General features: G+C 57.2%; 1 protein-coding gene across 3 annotated transcripts in view; it reads right to left on the bottom strand.

Moving 5' to 3' along the window:
* Nucleotides 1-8760: 8760 nt before the first annotated feature.
* KIRREL3 (kirre like nephrin family adhesion molecule 3) overlaps nt 8761-18311 on the bottom strand; it is a 349047-nt gene continuing 339496 nt past the window's right edge. For all 3 annotated transcript variants that reach the window (XM_064524341.1, XM_064524342.1, XM_064524343.1), the window contains 3 exons: nt 16346-16455; nt 10149-10235; nt 8761-9699 (listed from right to left, as the gene is read on the bottom strand). In XM_064524341.1, the coding sequence (XP_064380411.1) occupies nt 9256-9699; nt 10149-10235; nt 16346-16455 (641 nt within the window). In that variant the 3' untranslated portion in view covers nt 8761-9255. The remainder of the gene's footprint in view (nt 9700-10148; nt 10236-16345; nt 16456-18311) is intronic.

Genomic DNA, 18311 nt, shown 5'->3' with positions numbered 1-18311 from the left:
TGTGAGCGAGGGTGTGGGTGTGAGGGTGCATTTGTGAGTGCATGTTTAAGTGCGAGTGTGAGTGAGGGTATGGGTGAGTGTGAGGGTGCATTTGAGAGTGCATGTTTGTGAGTGCAAGTGTGTGTGAACGAGGGTATGGGTGTGAGGGTGCTTTTGTGAGTGCGAGTGTGAGCGAGGGTATGGGTGTGAGGGTGCATTTGTGAGTGCATGTTTGTGAGTGAGCAAGGGGCAGGTTCGTATGAGGTGGAGTTTGTATGCAGGTGTGAGTGTGAGCATGAGTGGGACAGGTGTGAGCACAGCGATGTGTGTGTGTGCCCTTGAGTGTGAGTGCAGGTAAGGGTGAGTGGAGGCTGAGTGTGGGCACAAGTGTGAGTGTGGGACCAAGGGAGCGTGGCTGTGAGTGCAGCTTCAGGTGAGTATGAGTGTGCAGGTGAGTGCAGGATCAAGTGAATGTGTGAGTGGAGGCTCAAGTGTGAGTGCAGGATTGAGTGTGGCTGTGAGTGCGGGCTGAGTGCAGGTTGTGAGTGCAAGTTCAAGTGCATGCAGGTGTAGGGGAGTGTGAGTGTGAGCTCAGCATCAGCGAGTGTGGCAGTGAGTGCAGGTTGTGTGTGAGTGCAGCATCAAGTGAGTGTGGCTGTGAGTCTGGACTGAAAGTGCAGGCTCAGGTGAGCATGAGTGTGAGTGCAGGTATGAGTGCTGTGTTGAATGTGGCTGAATGCAAGTGTGAGTGCAGGGATGGAGTGTGAGTGCAAGTTGTGTGAGTGGAGGCTCAGGCTGTGAGTGTGGGTTGAGTGGGTGCAGGTGAGCATGAGTGGCAGTATTTGGAGTTTTGAGTGTGGCTGTGAGTGCAGGTAGTGCAGGTTGAGTGTGGGTGCAGGTGGGCATGAGGGTGGGTGCTGTGTTGAGTGAGTGTGGCTGTGAGTGCAGGTAGAGTGCACGACCAGGTGTGAGCGTGAGTTAAGGCTTGAGTGTGGCTGTGGGTGCAGGTGAGTGTAAGTGCAGGATCAGGTCACTATGAAAGTGCCAGTCTGAGTGTGAGTACAGGTTGAGTGTGGGCTCAGGGGAGTGTGAGTACAAGCTCAAGTGTGGTTGTGAGCAGAGGATCAGGTGAGTGCAGCTCCAAGTGTGAGTGTGGTCTCAGGTGTGAGTGTGGGCTTAAGTGGCTGAGTGCAGGATGAGTGTGGGTGCGAGTACGAGTGCAGCATCAGGTGAGTATATGTGAGTGCAGGTTGAGTTTTGGCTCAGGTGAGTGTCAGTGGAGATGTAGGTGCAGGATCAGGTGAGTATGAGTGCAGGTTGAGTGTGGACTGTGAGTGGAGGCTCAAGTGAATATGGCTGTGAGTGGATATGAGTGTGAGTGCAGGCTTGAATGTGGCTGAGTGCAGGTTGAGTGTGGGCTCAGGTGAAAGTGGAGGCTCAAGAGTGGCTGTGAATGCAGCATCAGGTGAGTGCAAGTGCAGGTTGAGCATGACCTCAGGTGAGTGTGAGTGGAGGCTTACATGAGTGGCTGTGCATGTAGGCATGAGTGTAAGCTGAGTGTGGTCTCAGGTGAGTATGAGTGTAGGTTCAAGTGTGCCATAGATGCAGGTGAGTGCAGGCTCAGGTGAGTATGAGTGTAAATGCAAGCTGAAATGTGAGTGCAGGCTGTGCTTGGGTGAGTGTGAGTGCACCCAGGTGTGAGTGGAGGCTCAGGTACATGTGGTTGTGCAGGTGCAGGGAGCACAGGATCAGGTGAGCATAAGTGTGAGTGCAGGCCAAGTGTGGGCTCAGGTGAGTGTAGGCTGGAGTGTGGCTGTGAGTGCAAGTATGCATGATTGGGTGAGTATGAGAGTGGGTTCTGGTGAGTGGTGAGTGCACATTGAGTGGTCTGAGGTGTGAGTGCACACTTGAGTGGTGAGTGGAGGTTCAGGTGCATGTGCAGGTGAGTGCAAGATCAGGTGAGTGAGTGCAGTCTGGGCTTAGGTGAGTGAGGCTTGAGTGTGGCTGTGAGTGCATGATCAGGTGAGTGTGAGTGAAAGTTGAGATGGTCTTGGGTGAGTGCAGGCTCATGTGAGTGAGCGCAGGTATGAGTGCATGATCAGGTATGAGTGCAAGTTGAGTGTGATCTCAGGTGAGTATGAGTGCACACTTGAGGCTCAGGTGTGGGTGCAGGTGAGTGTTGGATCAGGTGAGTGCTCAAGTGTGTGGCTGTGAGTGCATGATCAGGTGAGTGAGTGCAGGCTGAGATAGTCTCAGGTGAGTGTGAGTGTAGGCTCAATTGGCTGTGAGTTCAAGTATGCAGGGCTGGGCAGGTTTGTGAGTACAGGTTGAGTATGGGCTCAGGTGAGTGGAGGCTCTGGTGAGTGTCAGTGCAGGTTGAGCATGATCTCAGGACAGTATAAGTGTGAGGGCAACCTCGAGTGTAGGTATCTGTAGGCTTGAGAGTGCCTGTGAGTGCAGGCTCAGGTGAGTATGAGCATGAATTCAAGCTCAACTGAGTGTGGTTGTGAATGCAGGTTGAGCTTGGGCTCAGGTGAGGATGAGTGTGAGTGCACACGAGTGGTGAGTGGAGGCTCAGGTGCATGTGGTTGTGCAGGTACAGAGGAGGGCAGGATCAGGTGAGTATGAGTGAGGGTGCAAAGTGTGGGCTCAGGTGTGAGTGTAGGCTGGAGTGAGTGGCTGAGTGCAAGCATGAGTGCAAGGTCAGGTGAGTATAAGTGTGAGTGCAGGCCGAAGTGGCTGCAAGTGCAAGTGTGAGTGCATGGTTAGTATGAGTGCAGGTTGTGGGTTCAGGTGAGTGGGAGTGCACCCTTTGGTCAGTGGAGGCTCAGGTTGTGCAGACGAGTGCATGATCAGGTGAGTGAGTGCAGGCTGAGATGGTTTTGAGTGTGAGTGTAGGCTTGAGTAGCTGTGAGTGTGAATATGAGTGCAGAATGAGGTATGAGTTCAGGTTGAGTGTGATCTCAGGTAAGTATGAGTGTGAGTGCACACTCAAGTGTGGTTATGAGTGGAGGCTCAGGGGTGTGTGGAGTGTTGAGGTGAGTATTGAGTGCAGGCTGAGTGTGGGCTCAGGTGTGAGTGCAAGCTCGAGTGGCTGTGAGTGCAAGTATGAGTGCAAGATCAGGTGAGTGAGTGCTAGTATGAGGGCAGGATTGAGTGCAGGCTCAGGTGAGTGGTCAGTGCAGGCTGAGTGTAGTCTCAGGACAGTATAGGTGTGAGTGCAACCTTGTGAGTGTATGAGTGCAAGTGCAGGCTCAGGTGAGTATGAGTGAATGCAAGCTCAAGTGGTTGTGAGTGCAGATTGAGCATGGGCTCAGGTGACTGCACACTCAAGTGAGTGGAGGCTCAGATGTGCGTGATTGTGCAGGGGAGTGCAGGCTCAGGTGAGTATGTGAGTGCAGGCTCAAGTGGCTGTGAGTGCAAGTATGAGTACATGATTAGGTATGAGGGAACACTCAAGTGGTGAGTGGAGGCTCAGGTGAGTGGTGGATCAGTTGAGTATAGGCTTGAGTGTGGCTGTGAGTGCATGATCAGGTGAGTATGAGTGTGAGTGTAGGCTTGAGTGGCTGTGAGTGCAAGTGCAGAATTAGGTGTATGTGTGCAGGTTGGGTGTGGGCTGAGATGAGTATGAGTGCACAGTTGAGTGTGAGTGGAGGCTCAGGTGTGTGGTCCAGGTGTTGGATCAGGTGAGTATGAGTGCAGGCCAAGTGTGGTCTCGGGTGTGAGTGCAAGCTCAAGTGAGTGTGGCTGTGAGTGCATGATCAGGTGAGTGCAGGTTGAGATGGTCTTGGGTATGAGTGTGAGTGCAGGCTCAAGTGAGTGGCTGTGAGTGCAAGTAGTGCACATTTGAGTATGAGTGCAGGTTGAGTGTGGACTCAGGTGAGTGCATGATTATATGAGTGCAGGTTGGGGTGTTCTCAGGTGAGTATGAGTGTGAGTGCAGGCTCAATTGAGTGGATGTGCGTGCAAGTAGTGCACACTTGAGTATGAGTGAGTGCAGGTTGAGTGTGGAGTCAGGTGAGTGTGAGTGCATGATCAGGGGAGTGGATGCAGGTTAGATGAGTGTGAGTGCAGGCTCAACTGCATGGCTGAGTGCAAGTAGGAATGCACACTTGAGTATGAGTGCAGGTTGAGTGTGGTCTTGGGTGAGTAAGTGCAGGTTGTGTGGGCTCAGGTGAGTGCATGATCAGGTGAGCATGAGTGGAGATTGAGGTTCTCAGGTGAATTTGAGTGAGTGCAGGCTCAGTTGAGTGTGAGTGCATGTATGAATGCACATTTGAGTGCAGGTTGAGTGTGGGCTCAGGTGAGTGTGAGTGTATGATCAGGGGAGTGGATGCAAGTTCTCAGGTATGAGTGTGAGCACAGGCTCAAGTGGATGGCTGAGTGCAAGTAGGAGTGCGCACCTGAGAATGAATGCAGGTTCAGTGTGGGCTCTGGTGAGTGCCTGATCAGGTAAGTGCAGGTTGAGGTGTTCTTGGGTGAGTATGAGTGTGAGTGTAAATAGTTATTTTATGTGAGTGCATGTTGGGGACTCAGCTGAGTGTGAGTGTATGATCAAGTGTGAGTGCAGGTTGATGTGGTCTCAGGTGAGCGTGAGTGTCAGTGCAGCCTCAGTTGAGTGGCTGAGTGCAAGTAGTTTTTAGGTGGGTAGAAGTTGACTGTGGACTTGGGTGAGTGTGAGTGCATGATCAGGTGAGTGCAGGCTAAGGTGTTCTCAAGTGAGTATGAGTGCACACTGAAGTGTGATTGTGAATAGAGTCTCAGGCGTGTGGTGCAGGTGAGTGTTGGATCAGGTGTGAGTGCAAGCTTGAGTGGCTGTAAGTGCATGATCAGGGGAGTGTGAGTGCAGGTTGAGGTGTTCTGGGGGAGTATGGGTGTGAGTGCAAGTAGGAGTGCATGAGTGTAAGTGTGAGTGCAGGTTGAGTGTGGCCTCAGGTGAGTATGAGTGCCCACTCAAGTGTGAGTGGGGACTCAGGTGTGTGGTCCAGGTGTTGGATCAGGTGAGTATGAGTGCAGGTCAAGTGTGGTCTCAGGTGTGAGTGCAAGCTCAAGTGAGTGCGGCTGAGTGCATGATCAGGTGAGTGCAGGTGCGGGTTAAGATGGGCTTGGGTACGAGTGTGAGTGCAAGTACACATTTGAGTATGGGTGCAGGTTGAGTGGGCTCAGGCAAGTGAGTGCATGATTAGGTGAGTGTGCAGGTTGAGGTGTTCTTAGGTGAGTATGAGTGTGAGTGCAGACTTGAGTGGATTTGAGTGCAAGTACACATTTGAGTGTGAGTGCAGGTTGCAATGTTCTCAGGTGAGTATGAGTGAAGGCTCAATTGCGTGAGTGCAGGCTTGAGTGTGGCTGAGTGCATAATCAGGTGAATGTGACTACAGACCGACGTGTTCTTGGGTGAGTGTGAGTGCAGGCTCAAGTGGCTGAGTGCAAGTAGAAGTGAACACTCAAGTATGAGTGTGAGTGCATGATCAGGGGAGTGCAGGCTGAGGTGTTCTCAGGTGAGTATGAGTGTGAGTGCAGGCTCAATGGAGTGCATGTGAGTGCATATAAGTGCACATTTCAGTATGAGTGCAGGTTGAGTGTGGGCTCAGGTAAGTGAGTGCAGGTTGAGTGGGATGGGGTGTGTGCATGATCAGGTGAGTGCAGGCTGAGGTAGTCTCAGGTGAGTATGAGTGGGTGAATGCAAGTAGGAGGGCATGCTTGAGTATGAGTGTGAGTGCAGGCTCAGGTGAGTGAGTGCATCATCAGGTGAGTGCAGGCTCAAGTGAGTGACTGCAAGTAGGAATGCACACTTGAGTGAGTGGATGTGCAGGTTGAGTGTGGGCTAAGGGGAGTGTGAGCACATGATCAGGTGAGTATGGGCACAGGTTATGTTCTCAGGTGAGTATGAGTGTGAGTGCAGGCTCTAGTGGCTGAGTGCAAGTAGGAGTGAACACTCAAGTATGAGTGTGAGTGTAGGTTGAGTGTGAGCTTAGGTGTGAGTGCATGATCAGGGGAATGCAGGCTGAGGTGTTCTCAGGTGAGTATGAGTGCAGGCTCAATGGAGTGGATGTGAGTGCACATAAGTGCACATTTCAGTGTGAGTGCAGGTTGAGTGGGATGGGGTGTGTGCATGATCAGGTGAGTGCAGGTTGAGGCAGTCTCGAGTATGAGTGAGTGCAGGCTCAATTGGCTGAATGCAAGTAGGAGGGCATGCTTGAGTATGAGTGTGAGTGCAGGTTGAGTGTGGGCCCAGGTGAGTGTGAGTGCATGATCAGGTGAGTGCAGGTTGTGTTCTCAGGTATAAGTGAGCACAGGGTCAAGTGAGTGCAAGTATGAGTGCACACTTGAGTGCTAGTGCAAGTTGAGTGTGGATGAGGTGAGCATGAGTGCATGATCAGGTGAGTGCAGGTGGAGGTTCTCAGATGAGTATGAGTGCAGGCTTGAGTGAGTGCAAGTAAGAATGCACACTTGAGTGGATGTGCAGATTGAGTGTGGGCTAAGGGGAGTGTGAGTACATGATCAGGTGAGTATGGGCACAGGTTATGTTCTCAGGTGAGTATGAGTGTGAGTGCAGGCTCAATCAAGTGGCCGTGAGTGCAAGTAGTGCATGTTTATGAGTGCAGGTTGAATGTGGGCTCAGATGAATGTGAGTGCATGCTCAGGTGAGTGCAGCTTGAGGTGTTCTCAGGAGTATGAGTGCAGGCTTAAGTGGCTGTGAGTGCAACTAGGAGTGCACATTTTAGTATGTGAGTGCAGGTTGAGTGTGGAATCAGGTGAGTGTGAGTGCATGATCAGGTGCATGAGTGCAGGCTGAGGTGTTCTTGGTTGAGTGTGAGTGTGAGTGCAGGCTCAAGTGGCTGTGAGTGCAAGTATGAGTGCATTTTGAGGTGAGTGCTGGGTCAGTGTGGGCTCAGGTGAGTGGTGGCTCTGGTGAGTGTGGTCAGTGCAGGTTGAACATGGTCTCAGCAGAGTGTGAGTGCAAGCTCAAGTGAGCATGGCTGTGGGTGCAGGTGTAGGTTCAAATGTGTCTGAGTGCAGGATCAGGGAAGTGTGACCTCAGGCAAGTGGAGGCTTGAGTGTGGCTGTGACTTCCGGTCAGTGTGAGTGCTGGTCTTACAGGGCAGGGTGAGTGTGGGCTCAGGTGAGTGTGAGTGCAGGTTGAGTGTGGGCTCACACTCACCTGCTCTCAACCTGCACTCACATTAGGACATACACTCATACATGAGCCTGCACTCATACTCACCTGCACCTACACTCACACACCTGCACTCAAACAGCACTCACTCATACACATACCTGCACCCATACTTGCACTCACCTGCACCCACTCAAGCCTGCATTCACTCATACTCACCTGCATCTTCAGAGCCACACTTGAGCCTCCACTCACACTCACCTGAGCAGCAGTGTGGTTGTGAGTGCAGGTAGAGTGCGGCTTGGGGGACTACGGATGTGAGTGTATGCTCAAGCATGGCTGTGAGTGCAGGTCCAAGTGTGAAAGTTGAGTGTAGGCTCAGCTGAGTGTGAGTGCAGGCTCAGGGCCCATGGGAGGGGGCTGTGGGAGGTTGAGGTGAGTGAGGTGGGAGTGTGAGTGCAGCCAGTGCCCATAGCAGTGGGAGTGTGAGGGGGGTTTGAGTGGGAGCAGGAGTGTGAGTATGAGTGTGCCCTGACACCGTCTGTGCTGGGCTCCCCCTGCGTCGTGTCCCCCTGTCCTGTGTCCCTGGGCCATGGCCATGTCCCCGGACCCACGTTCCTGTCCCCATGGGCCTGTGTCCCTGTCCCCATGTCCCAGTGCCATGTCCCCAAGCCCATGTTGGTGTCCCCGTGTCCCTGTCCCATGTCCCCAAGCCCATGTCACCATGTCCTGTGTCCCCACCCCGTGTCCCTGTGCCATGTCCCCAAGCCCATGGCCCTGTGCCACATCCCTGTCCCCATCCCCATGTCCCGTGTCTCTGCCCCATGTCCCTGTCCCATGTCCCCAAGGCAATGTTCCTGTCCCCATGGCCTGGTGCCATGTCCATGTCCCTATCTCCATGTCCTGTGTCTCTGCCCTATGTCCCTACCCCATGGCCCTGTGCCATGTCCCCAATCCCATGTCCCTGTCCCCATGTCCTGTGTCTCTGCCCTATGGCTCTGCCCCCATGGCCCTGTGCCCTGTCCCCATCCCCATGTCCCCATCCCCATGGTCCTGTGCCATGTCCCCATGTTCCTGTCCCCATGGCCTGGTCCCATGTCTATGTCCCCATCCCCATGTCCTGTGTTTCTGCCCCATGTCCCCAAGCCCATGGCCCTGTCCCCATGTCCCCACCCCATGTTCCTGTGCCATGTCCCCAAACCCAATTCCCATGGTGTCCTTATGGCCCTGTCCCCCTGCCATGTCCACAAGCCTGGGTCCCTGTGTCCCCATCTCTGTCCCCAGGCCGTGTCCCTGTGCTCGAGCCCTGTCCCCATTCCCATGTCGCTGTGCCCATGTCGCTGTGCCGTGCCATGGCCCCATCCCTGTGTTGTGCCCATGTCCCCATGCCATGTTGCTGTCCCCAGGCCGTGTCCCCATGTCCTGTGCCTTGTGCCCGTGTCCCCAGCCCGTGGTGGCCCTTACCTGCTGCCGCGCCGGCGTTGCGCCCCGCGTCCTGGCTCCCGCTGGGGGTGGTGCGCTGAGCCGAGCCCCGTCCGAGCCCACTCCGCGTCCCCGCGACGGGGTCCCCCGGTGCCACCGCGCGCCCCCTCCCCCCCTGTCCCACATGTGTGGGTCCCAGCGGCGCAAAGCAGCAGCGACGGCCCCCCCCACCCCCAGCTCCCTCTGCTTTCAGCTTTCTCTTTATTTCGTGGCGCCGGGCGCTACACCCACAGCGGGGGCGGCGCTGCGCTGGCGCGGCCCCCTCCCCGGGGGCACTTTTATTTGGGGGGGGGGGAGAAGCGGGGGGGTGTCCCCCCCCAAGTGACCGTCACGTCCCCGAGCCGCCGGCGTCCCCGATCCCCACCCCCACCCCCCGCGCGAGCCGAATCCCCGAAACGCACTGTAGGATTATGGACACTGAACACCAAAAAAACGCAAAGGAAGAGCCGGGCGAGCGGGGGGGCGGCGAGAGCGGCTGGGGGTCGGGCTCCCCCCCCCCGCCGGCGCGGCCCTCGGCTTTTCCTTCCCGTCTCGGTCCGGCCGCCGCCGAGGGTCCGGGTTTGTGCTTAGCGTGTGCCGGCGCTCGGCCTTCCCACCGGCTGTGGCCTCTCCGGCGCGGCCGCGAGCTCCTCGGAGGGTCCCGCTGCCGCCCGCCCCGTCCCCCCCCCCGGGGCCGCTCAAACGTGCGTCTGCATCCGCCTCTGCAGGGGCCGGCTGGGGTCCGAGTTCTGGGAGGAGGACTGGGAGTGGTGGGAGGAGGAGGCGGACGCCTTGCTGGCCTTGTCGAACTGCACGTAGCCGTCCTGCTTGCCGCTGCTGCTGATGCTGCTGTCGCACTGGGTGTCGAGGAAGGAGCTGCTGTCGCTCAGGGAGCCGCGCTGGAACTCGCGCTCGCACAGCTCGATGGAGCTGCTGCCCATGCCCAGCACGAAGCGCTGGCTGTAGTCGTAGAGGCGGGTCTGCCCGCTCAGCGTGCTGTAGATGTTGGTGAAGGACATGCCCGTGGGCACCTGCTGCTTGCTGGCGGGCCGCAGGTCCGGCTGGCAGCCCGACAGCGAGATGGTGGGCGTCGAGTGGTGCTCCTTGAAGGTGTTCACGCTGTAGTAGCCGTTGGTGGGGTCCTGCGGGCACGGGCAGCCGTTGTTCGCCGGCGCGGGGCCGCCCGCCCGCCCTCCCCGGGGCCCCGTGCCACCCGCACCAATGGGGACCTCTCAAATACGTGCCCCCACCCCCCCCGTTTTCTAAAGGGTGCCTGGGACCAGCCCCCAAACTTGGGCTTGGGGAGGGGAGAGGATGAACCCCGGTCCCATGGCGTGAATGCCCAGAGTGCTCCTCGGTCGCTACGGCAACAGCTCCGCTGGGTACCGCAGCATCCTTCGCTGGGTACCACAGCATCCTCCCCTGGGTACCGCAGCATCCTTGGCTGGGTACCGCAGCATCCTCCCTGGCGCAGGGGACAGGCCTCTGGAGCTGGGCCTCAGACTGGTGACATGAGGAGCACGAGGGGACCTGCCGCGCGGCACTGGGAGGGGAAGGGCCAGCCCGGCGCCCCAGGCTGCCACCGGCTCACCTTCAGGTTTTGAAACTCCTTCTCCTCCTCCTTGAGCACCTCCAGCTGCTTCAGCACCGAGTCCTGCTGGAACTCCCCGCGGTCCATCTAGGAGAGCAGGCAGGAGGCCGTGAGCGGCCCCGCATCCCCCTGCGTCCCCCCATGTCCCCCCACCACCCGAAGCGCAGGGACAGGCCCAAGGGCACGCGGCAGGTTCGTGGCAGAGCCGAGGCCGCGGCGGCTCCCCCACCGGCTCAGCCAAAGGGCAGAGCGGTGCCGCGGTTGATGTTTTCCCCGTCCAAGGCTGTAAACCACGGGCTGACGGGGAGCTGCATTATTGATGCCGGCCCTGGCTGTGGGGCTGCAGACGCTGACTCCAGCGCACCTGCCCAAACCGAAAAGCAAGAATCGCCTTCCCCCCCCCCGACCCCCCCATCTCTCCCTTCCCATCTGAAATCGGCTGCTAACAACTTCTCAAAACCCCAGCGACTTCTGGGCATTTCCGCAACGCTGTAAATAACATGAAAGCCGGTGAGTTGCTGCTTTTTTTTTGGACTTGGGCTCTTCTCCGCAGCTTTGCGGCCCGGCAGTTTTGCCGAACCGGCCCCGCCAGAGCGGCGGGCGCTTGCCAAGGCCCCGCCGGGCGCAGAAGGCGGCTGGGACGGCGCAGGCGTTTCCCTTGGCTTTGATTTTTTGGCTCGCAGGGCTCCTTGGCGGCCGCAGGCCTGAGACGGGCGCTGCCGGCCGGGTGCGTGGGAGTCGCGGGGAGGGAGGGAGGGAGGGGGGCACCGCAGCCCAATTCTCGCCGCCTCATTAGTTTTTCTTTGAAGGCTGACTGCGACTGGGGGCACGGTGCACGCTAATTGGAAGACGGCTTTAATTACCCTTCCTTCAGCAAGGTGGGGCCCTGCCGAAGCCCAATAATTACCAGCCAATTTCTCAGCTGCCTTTTATCTTCTCCGGCATCGATCGCGGGGCTCCAGCCCGCGCGCGGTCGCTTCGCTTTCTCCGGCCTAACCCCGGCGCCGGACGTGCTGCCGGCGAGCACCTGAGCTAATCGCGGCCCCCGAGCTGCGAGCAAGGCTTGGTTACTGCCCAGCTTGGCTGCTGCCACCTCGGTTTTTTTTTTCCTCTCTTTTCCCTTTTTGAAGCGGTAAGTGGTTGTAGAACTTTGCCCTACAGCACTCTCTGTTGATCTTCCGAAAGCCTTTGATACAGCTATTAAATGCAATAAATTAAAGTACCTGAGTTTTTTTTTGTTTTTTTTCCTGGAAAAAAGCCTGTAACAGCCATTGATTTACCAGGGTAAATACAGGTGTCACAAGTATTAAATTCAGGGTGGCTAAAACTGCGCAAGGGGGGCTGTTAGCTCCAGCGGCCGCGTGTCCACTGTGGTGACACCACGAGCCCCGGAGGAAGGCTGTTGGGAGACGGCGGTGCGGGCACGTGGCCTTACAAAACCTTTGCCGGTGCTGGAGGGACGCTGTGGTTTCCCGGCGGTGGTCCGGTCCGCGTTGCTGCCGGGGGCGATGCTGGATCCGGGGCCGAGCCGTCAGCGCTGGCTCCTCGCGTGGCGCCGCTCTGCAGCCGGAGCAGGGCAGAGCGTGGGGCACCCATGGGTGACGGGGACGGCGGCGTAGCGGGTTTGACGGCTGCAGAAACGGGACCCTCCATCGCTCGCAGGGGCTGGAAACGGGGCTTTTCCACGAGACGCAGGCCAGGGCACAGTCAGCAAGCGGCAAGTTAAGGGGTCAGGAGCCCCCGCGTCCGGCAGCGTCCGCCGTGGCTCTCCCGCGTGGATCCTCCCGGCAGCCGAGCCGGGGGCTGCAGTGAGCCGGCGCGCCGTCAGAGGGCACTGGGACCCCGCGCAGCGAGCCCCCCGCTCCGGGGAGGGAGGGGGGGACGCGTGGCGGCAAAAGGAGCAGTTCAGAAAGCGAAATCGCATCAGTTAATTTCTAATTCCCAAATTAAGCCATTCATTAACGTGACCTTTGCGAAAGTTTGCGCCGCGGCTTAGCGCAATGCCACCTCGCTCCGCTGATTCGGCAGCCGGCGGGACGGGCGTTTGCTTTCCCGCGTCGCTTTTTGATCCCTGGGCAAACAGAGGACCCAGGCTCGCTCCCGGCCCGGTGTCCGACGGGACCCGGCCCCCCCGGAGCGGCACTGGGGCAGGAGCAGGCGCTGCTTTTTTACCATGGGGCACCGCTCACCGGAGGCAAACGGCCTTTTCCTTGTCTGCTTTTTTTCTTTTTTCCCCCTCACTGAACACTTTCCAGCTCTTTTCGGTCTGCCTGAGCACAAAAGGGCTGCAAAGCCGGCGCGAGCAGCCCTCGGATCGCGGCATGAATAGCAAACGCCGCCCCGAGTTACTGTATATAAATAGCCTGTTAATGAGGAGGCTCTTAATTTAAACAGGTGGCTACACGTGTCGATACGCGTCGCGGGGACAAAAGTTAACTCCATTACCACTGTTAGCAGGGATGATGAATGCACAGACGGCGGGTGGGAGGGAGGAAGAGGATGGAAGAGAGGAAGACGCGAAGGAGAGCGAAGCGGCTCCGAGCGCAGGGCCCATTTCCAGCCTCGGGGCTGCTGACGCGCCGGAGCGGGCGGTTAGCGCTGTTTTTCCCAGCGGCAAAGCTCAGAGGCGGCCAGGGTTGGCGGCTCTGTGCCTCGGTTTCCCCGCGAGCGCCTTCCCGCCTCGGGATTGTTTCCTGCTCGTCGCGTAACTGGATGACGCCCAGCGGGGCTGCGAGATGGGTGCGGATCCCCGAGCCAGCGGCCTCGGCTGCGCCCAGTGGGGGCTGATGGCCGGCGAAGAAATAAAAACGCCATAAAAACAAGCCCCGCTGAGATTTCTGAGCTGGCTGAGGTGTTGCTCTTCAACCCCCTCGATACAGCACAGGCAAAAGACGAGCCAAAGCAGAGCGCCGATGCAACGAATCCCGGAGCCGAACCGGACGGGAACGATAAAGCCGCCCTTGTACAGATATTTTTTTCCAGGATCAGCCTCTCCCATGGGCTCTTTGGCCTCCAGCCGTTGGATGCTGCCCGCCTTCCCGTGCCTTGGCCTCCGCGGGCCCGCAGCCCTGCCCTGCACAACGGCCAAGAGGCAGCGAAGGCGGGGAGGCAGTGCGGCGGCAATGCGAGCGGCTGCAGATCAGCCGGCAGAACCTGCTTCCTAAGGTGTTAATGAATTTATAGATGCATGAATAATTATTTGTGAAAAGCACAGAGAGCCGTGGAGGTCACAGATGGCTGGAGAATAACAAATGCAATAGCAATTTTCAGGAAAAAGGGAGCGGGGGGGGGGGGGGAGACTCATTTTGGCACTCGCTCACCAGAAAGGCTCCAGCAGGGCGAAGCCGGCCGAGGGAAATGCAGGGGCAGAGGCATCGTTAGTGCCGCAGAGCGGCAGCTCTGCGAGGCGCAAACGGTGGCAGGCGAGCGGGATGGCTTTGCTGGTGGAATTGCAAAATTAGCGGGTGGGAGGGATGCGGCAGCAAGGAGACAGTTGGGTTTTTCGCTCCTGCAGCTTTGCAGGCGCCGGGCTGGACAGGAGCCCCGTCATATGCTTCGCAAACGGTCTGGGAAGAGCGAAGAGGCTGATGCTAAGCGGCAAGCTGTCGAGCAGAGGGGAACTGTTTGCAAGCGAGCGCAACTGCCACGCTTGACGCGTGGCCCGGTTTTATTTAACATCTGCATTAATGATCTCTCCGTGTGAGCACCCAGCATGTTAATGAAACTCGCAGTTGATATTAAATTGCAAGGTGTTGCGAACATTGTTGAGGGCAAGGAGATAATTTCAAAGGACACCGTGAGGTTGAGTCGGGGCAGGAAATGTAACAGTAAGCTTAGGGAAGGCAAACGAAGAGCCAGCAGGGGAAATAACGCCGGTGCAGGGAGGAGGGGGAGCAGGACGGTCTTGGGGTGAGGGTCGAGAGCACGCGAGTGGCGCAGAGCATCTCCCCTCGTGCCGCTCAGCCCCTGCCAGAGAGACATCGCTGCCGCTCGTTAGCAAGGACGACTTCTTTAACTTGATCTGTCATGTCATTGACAAACTCGGACTCTCCTATTAGGAATCCGTTCAGCATCCGGAGCCGGGGTGTCTAACAGCCCTAGGAGGACGCTTCTGCCAGCTGCTGCAAACAGCGCGGAGGGGGAGGACGGAGCCGGGCGTCCCCGGGGGCTCTGAGCTAAGCAGCGTGGCGAGCAAAGCGGGAGGCGTTTGCCAGGCGTGCGGGCTGGGGACGCCGCTGCCGTGGGCCAGGGAGGCCGGCACTTGAAAGTGCTCGGCTTCGCCTGCCCTATTCGGACCTAAATAGCCCCTTTATACAACGCCGTGAGCAAATCACCCCTCAAAAGTCGTTCTGATAAGCTCAAGCACCAGCTTTGTAGCCGTCTCCCTGTAAGGCATTTTTTTTTCCCAGCTATTGCAGTGTCATTTTTTTCTGCACCGTTTCCGTCCTGCCGGCCGCCTTACCGAAACGTGCCCAGCGCCGCTCTCTGCACCGCTCCAGTGCTAGTCCCGCCAAGGGCGCACATCGAGGCAAAATCTCCTGCGTTTGGCAAATAATCTCTGCTGTGGCTTTACATTTGCTTCCAACGTGTTGGTTGAGGGGCTGAACAGCATTTGGGCAGAGCCCAGCCCCTCCTTCGCGTGCCGATGCCTCTCCGGCAGCCCCGTGGCAGCTCGGCTCTGCTGATCGCTGCCAATACAGATGGCAGTAGGGGGGTCCTGGGGCGAGAGAGCTCCTTACTCCCCTTCCCGTGAGCAGCGCGGTCCAAAGCACAGTGCTGGCCTCCTCTGCCCTTCCGCGGGGCAACGCTGTTTGCTTGAGCTTCAGACAACCCCGCTGCGCATCTGCGAACGCGTCGGGGCCCTGCGCGGGCTGTTTCCCCCCTGCTTGGGAAGCGGTGGCAGCCCACACATGGCCGTCAGGACGCGCCTAGCGAGGCCCACCTTGAACAGACCCGCGCCAGGGCGTGCTCCTGCCCCGAATGTTTCCTCGCCTGTGCTGGTACCTCCTGGGCAAAGCTCATAGCTGTGCTGAGAACGAAGGGCCTCTGCTCAGGACTCTCCGACGCACTTTGCTGGCAGCACCGGCGTAACAGGTGCCATCAGATCTTCATCTCCTCCTGCCTCTCGGTTTTGAGGTTCCCTTGCTGCACACGTGCACCCGCAGAAATCTGCTCTGCCTGCCCCAGGGAGCTCAGCCTTGCGTTTCCGCCGGTGATTCTTCAGCTCGCTTTCGCAGGCAGGAAAACCAGTTCTTACAAGTGCTGCCCCAAAATGTGGAGGTTTGGAGCAGGAAAACCCAACCAGCAGCCCTGAAAACAGCCTCTGGTCTCTGCACTCACTTCCCCCTTCCACATCTCTATTGTCTCACCTTTCACGGCCGCGCGGCTTTCTGTGGCTAAGCTTTCTGTGCCATTTGTTCGGCTTGTATTTGTCATTTACAACATGACACTAACAAGCAAAGCAAAGGCAAATTGGGTCTCAGGCACAGAGCGGTGACAGCAGTGAGGAGCAGCCCAGGGTAGGGCTGCACGGATGCGATGCACCGTGTGCACAGGGACTGAAGCAGATTTCACCCAGGGGCTGAATTCCCTGGATCTCACTTAGCAGCATCTCGCGCTGCCTCTGTCATTTGGTCCCCTCAGGTGAAAGCAGAGGCCTCGGGTTGAAGCAGAGGCTTCAGGAATGAGGGACATCTCCAAGGTTATTACACATACGGGTCACGAACACATCCACGTCAGGCTGGGCTGCCCCCCCCCCCCCCCCCCAAAAAAAAAAAAAAAAGTTAACAATCTGCAAATGACTCTTGTGCACCTACTCTTTTCGCACAGATGAATCTCCAAAGCATGTTCAGAGGGGTGCAGTTACCGCCGGCTAATTAGTTTATTATTATATTGTGTTCACCTACTGTGTGTCCATGTGCAGTCTGCAGCAATTTACCCGTGCGAGGTGGCAAACGTGCTTCGCAATCAGCCCCGTGGGCAGCTGGGCTACTGTAATAAACCTCTCCCTCCTCGTTAGCAAAGTCTCACTTGAGGAGTTTTTTATGGCAGGAGATTGTGCATCTCCGAGCAAGCGTTTGGAAGAGCATCTTTGCCTTGAGTGGGGATTGCGGCACTGAGCTACACGTGCCCGTGCTCATTACCATCAAACATTTACCCGGGATGATTGCTTCCAGGGGGCAGAAGTAAATCCTTACCATCAGCTGCTTGATAGTGGGATGCTCCTCCGTCTCCCTGCCCGAGGCCGGCTCCTTGTGCACGATCTCCACGCGGATATCGTTCTTGGCGGACACCACACCTTTCAGATCTGCGCAGAGAGGGAGACGGAGAGGGAGAAGGGGTTACCTGGAGGCGACTGTGCCTGGACAACCTCAGGGACCGGACTGATCGCCAAGGACTTCTGTCCCCGCCGAGGAAAATTAACCCTCGCCAAGCCAGAGCGCTGCTGAGCAGCTCAGGTTGGCACCTTGCAGACACAGTCTTGGGCGACGAGGCACAGGGCCAACACTCCAGTGGTGGGATGTATGTCCAGGTTGCTGACCTATAGCGTACGCTTTAAGAGTATGTGAAATAGCTGCTCTTGAGGGGCTTAATGCACAGCTCTTCCCGGGTGCTGGGAAGCCGCTGAGAAAAGCCATCCCCAAGTTTGGGGTGCAGCTACAAATGGGAAGCAATAGGCTTAAGGCAATTAAGGCTAAGCAATGAACAAAGACTAAGTGGGAGTTTTTTGGGGAAAGACGATGAAATCATCCCTGGCTGCTGCTCCAAACAGCCTGTTTTCACGCAGGGCAATGCAAGGCCTGGGGGACAGAGAGAGAGAGAGAGAGAGAGAGAGAGAGGGAGGGAGGGAGGGAGAGGTTTCTGGAGAGACTCTCTGGTTTCCCCGGAGGTGTTGGGCATGCTTTGAAGAAGTCATTTTAGAAAAATTAAACCAAAGAGACCAAGCAGCAGGAGAAGAAACGGCTGCGCGAATCTGAGATGAAAAGCGGAGAGGGATGCAAATCTGAACAGCAAGATCTAAACAGCGTCCAACTTTGAAGCTGGGCTCCAGCCTGCGATCTGCCTCTGCGTACCGCGGCGGGCTCTCGCCTCCGGGGATGGCTGGACCAACCCTCGTGGATCCAATGTGCCTTGAACCTCTGGACTCGTCAGATCTGTCTCCAGCGCACGTTGCCGAAGGGACCGACAGTGCCCTGCCAAGCGAGGACTGAGTCCGTCCATTAACAGGGCCTCTTGCAGGGACTGAGTGGTTGGCTGTGCATCACCAGCCGCCACGTCCAGCGAGCAGCAGGAATACAGCCAGCTCTTGGAGTGCTCCTCCAGCCAGCGCAAGCGCCAGAAAGACGGGATGAACCCCATCCAGGAGCATCAGCTCCTGCCCCTCAAGCCCTCAGGTCCCTGCAGAGCAAGGCCAGGTCTCCACGCTCACTTCCCCGGGCGCCTCTCCCAGCTCCAGCCCGTTCTGCACCAGCTCAGCACCAGCATAGCCAAGCTCCAGGCTGGACCGCGCAGGAGGGGAAGGTGATTTTATTTTTAAACCAAGCACAATCGCTTGCACTCTCACACCCCGGCACTTGGCTCGTCGAGCTCTTTGTGGCTTACAGGATGAGCCATTTTATAAACCGAGCTGGAGACACGCTAGAGCAGGAGAAGCTTTGAAACGCTTATATATAAAATGCAGCCTGGGAGGTGAGGGGGCACTGCGGAGACCCAAGGAGATGGGAGCACAAGGCCGGCGTCAGCTCTCAGGAGGTTGGCCAACACATCATCAGGGCTGGCTTGAAGCCCCTTCCTTGAATCAAGCCGTCTTCTCTCCTCAGTGTCCCTCGCCCTTCCCTGCCGGAGCTTTGGGGAAGCGCAGCCCTGCTGCCATCCAGAGACATCTCCAAGTGCAAGACAAAAGGCTTCTCTGGGAAACTGCTATTGCTCTTTCCTGTGTCGTCTTTTTTTTTTTTTTTTTGCTGGAATGATGTTCCTGGTGCTGGAGCCTCTGTATTTAATCACAAGGAAAAGCTAATTACTGTCTTGCACATCCTCTCTCCCGGGGGTGTTCCCCCTTAAATAACTCTGGGCCGTTATGTCACCAAAGATACAACAACAGATGTGTGGTATTTTTTTTTCTTTTTAGGAAAAGAAATGGCCTGCAGGCAGCTCTCTGCTCGG

Source organism: Dromaius novaehollandiae, chromosome 21 (genome assembly GCF_036370855.1).
Source record: "Dromaius novaehollandiae isolate bDroNov1 chromosome 21, bDroNov1.hap1, whole genome shotgun sequence".
Taxonomy (NCBI): domain Eukaryota; kingdom Metazoa; phylum Chordata; class Aves; order Casuariiformes; family Dromaiidae; genus Dromaius; species Dromaius novaehollandiae.
Note: the sequence above shows the minus strand (reverse complement) of the source record. Positions and strands in the feature narration are given on the sequence as shown.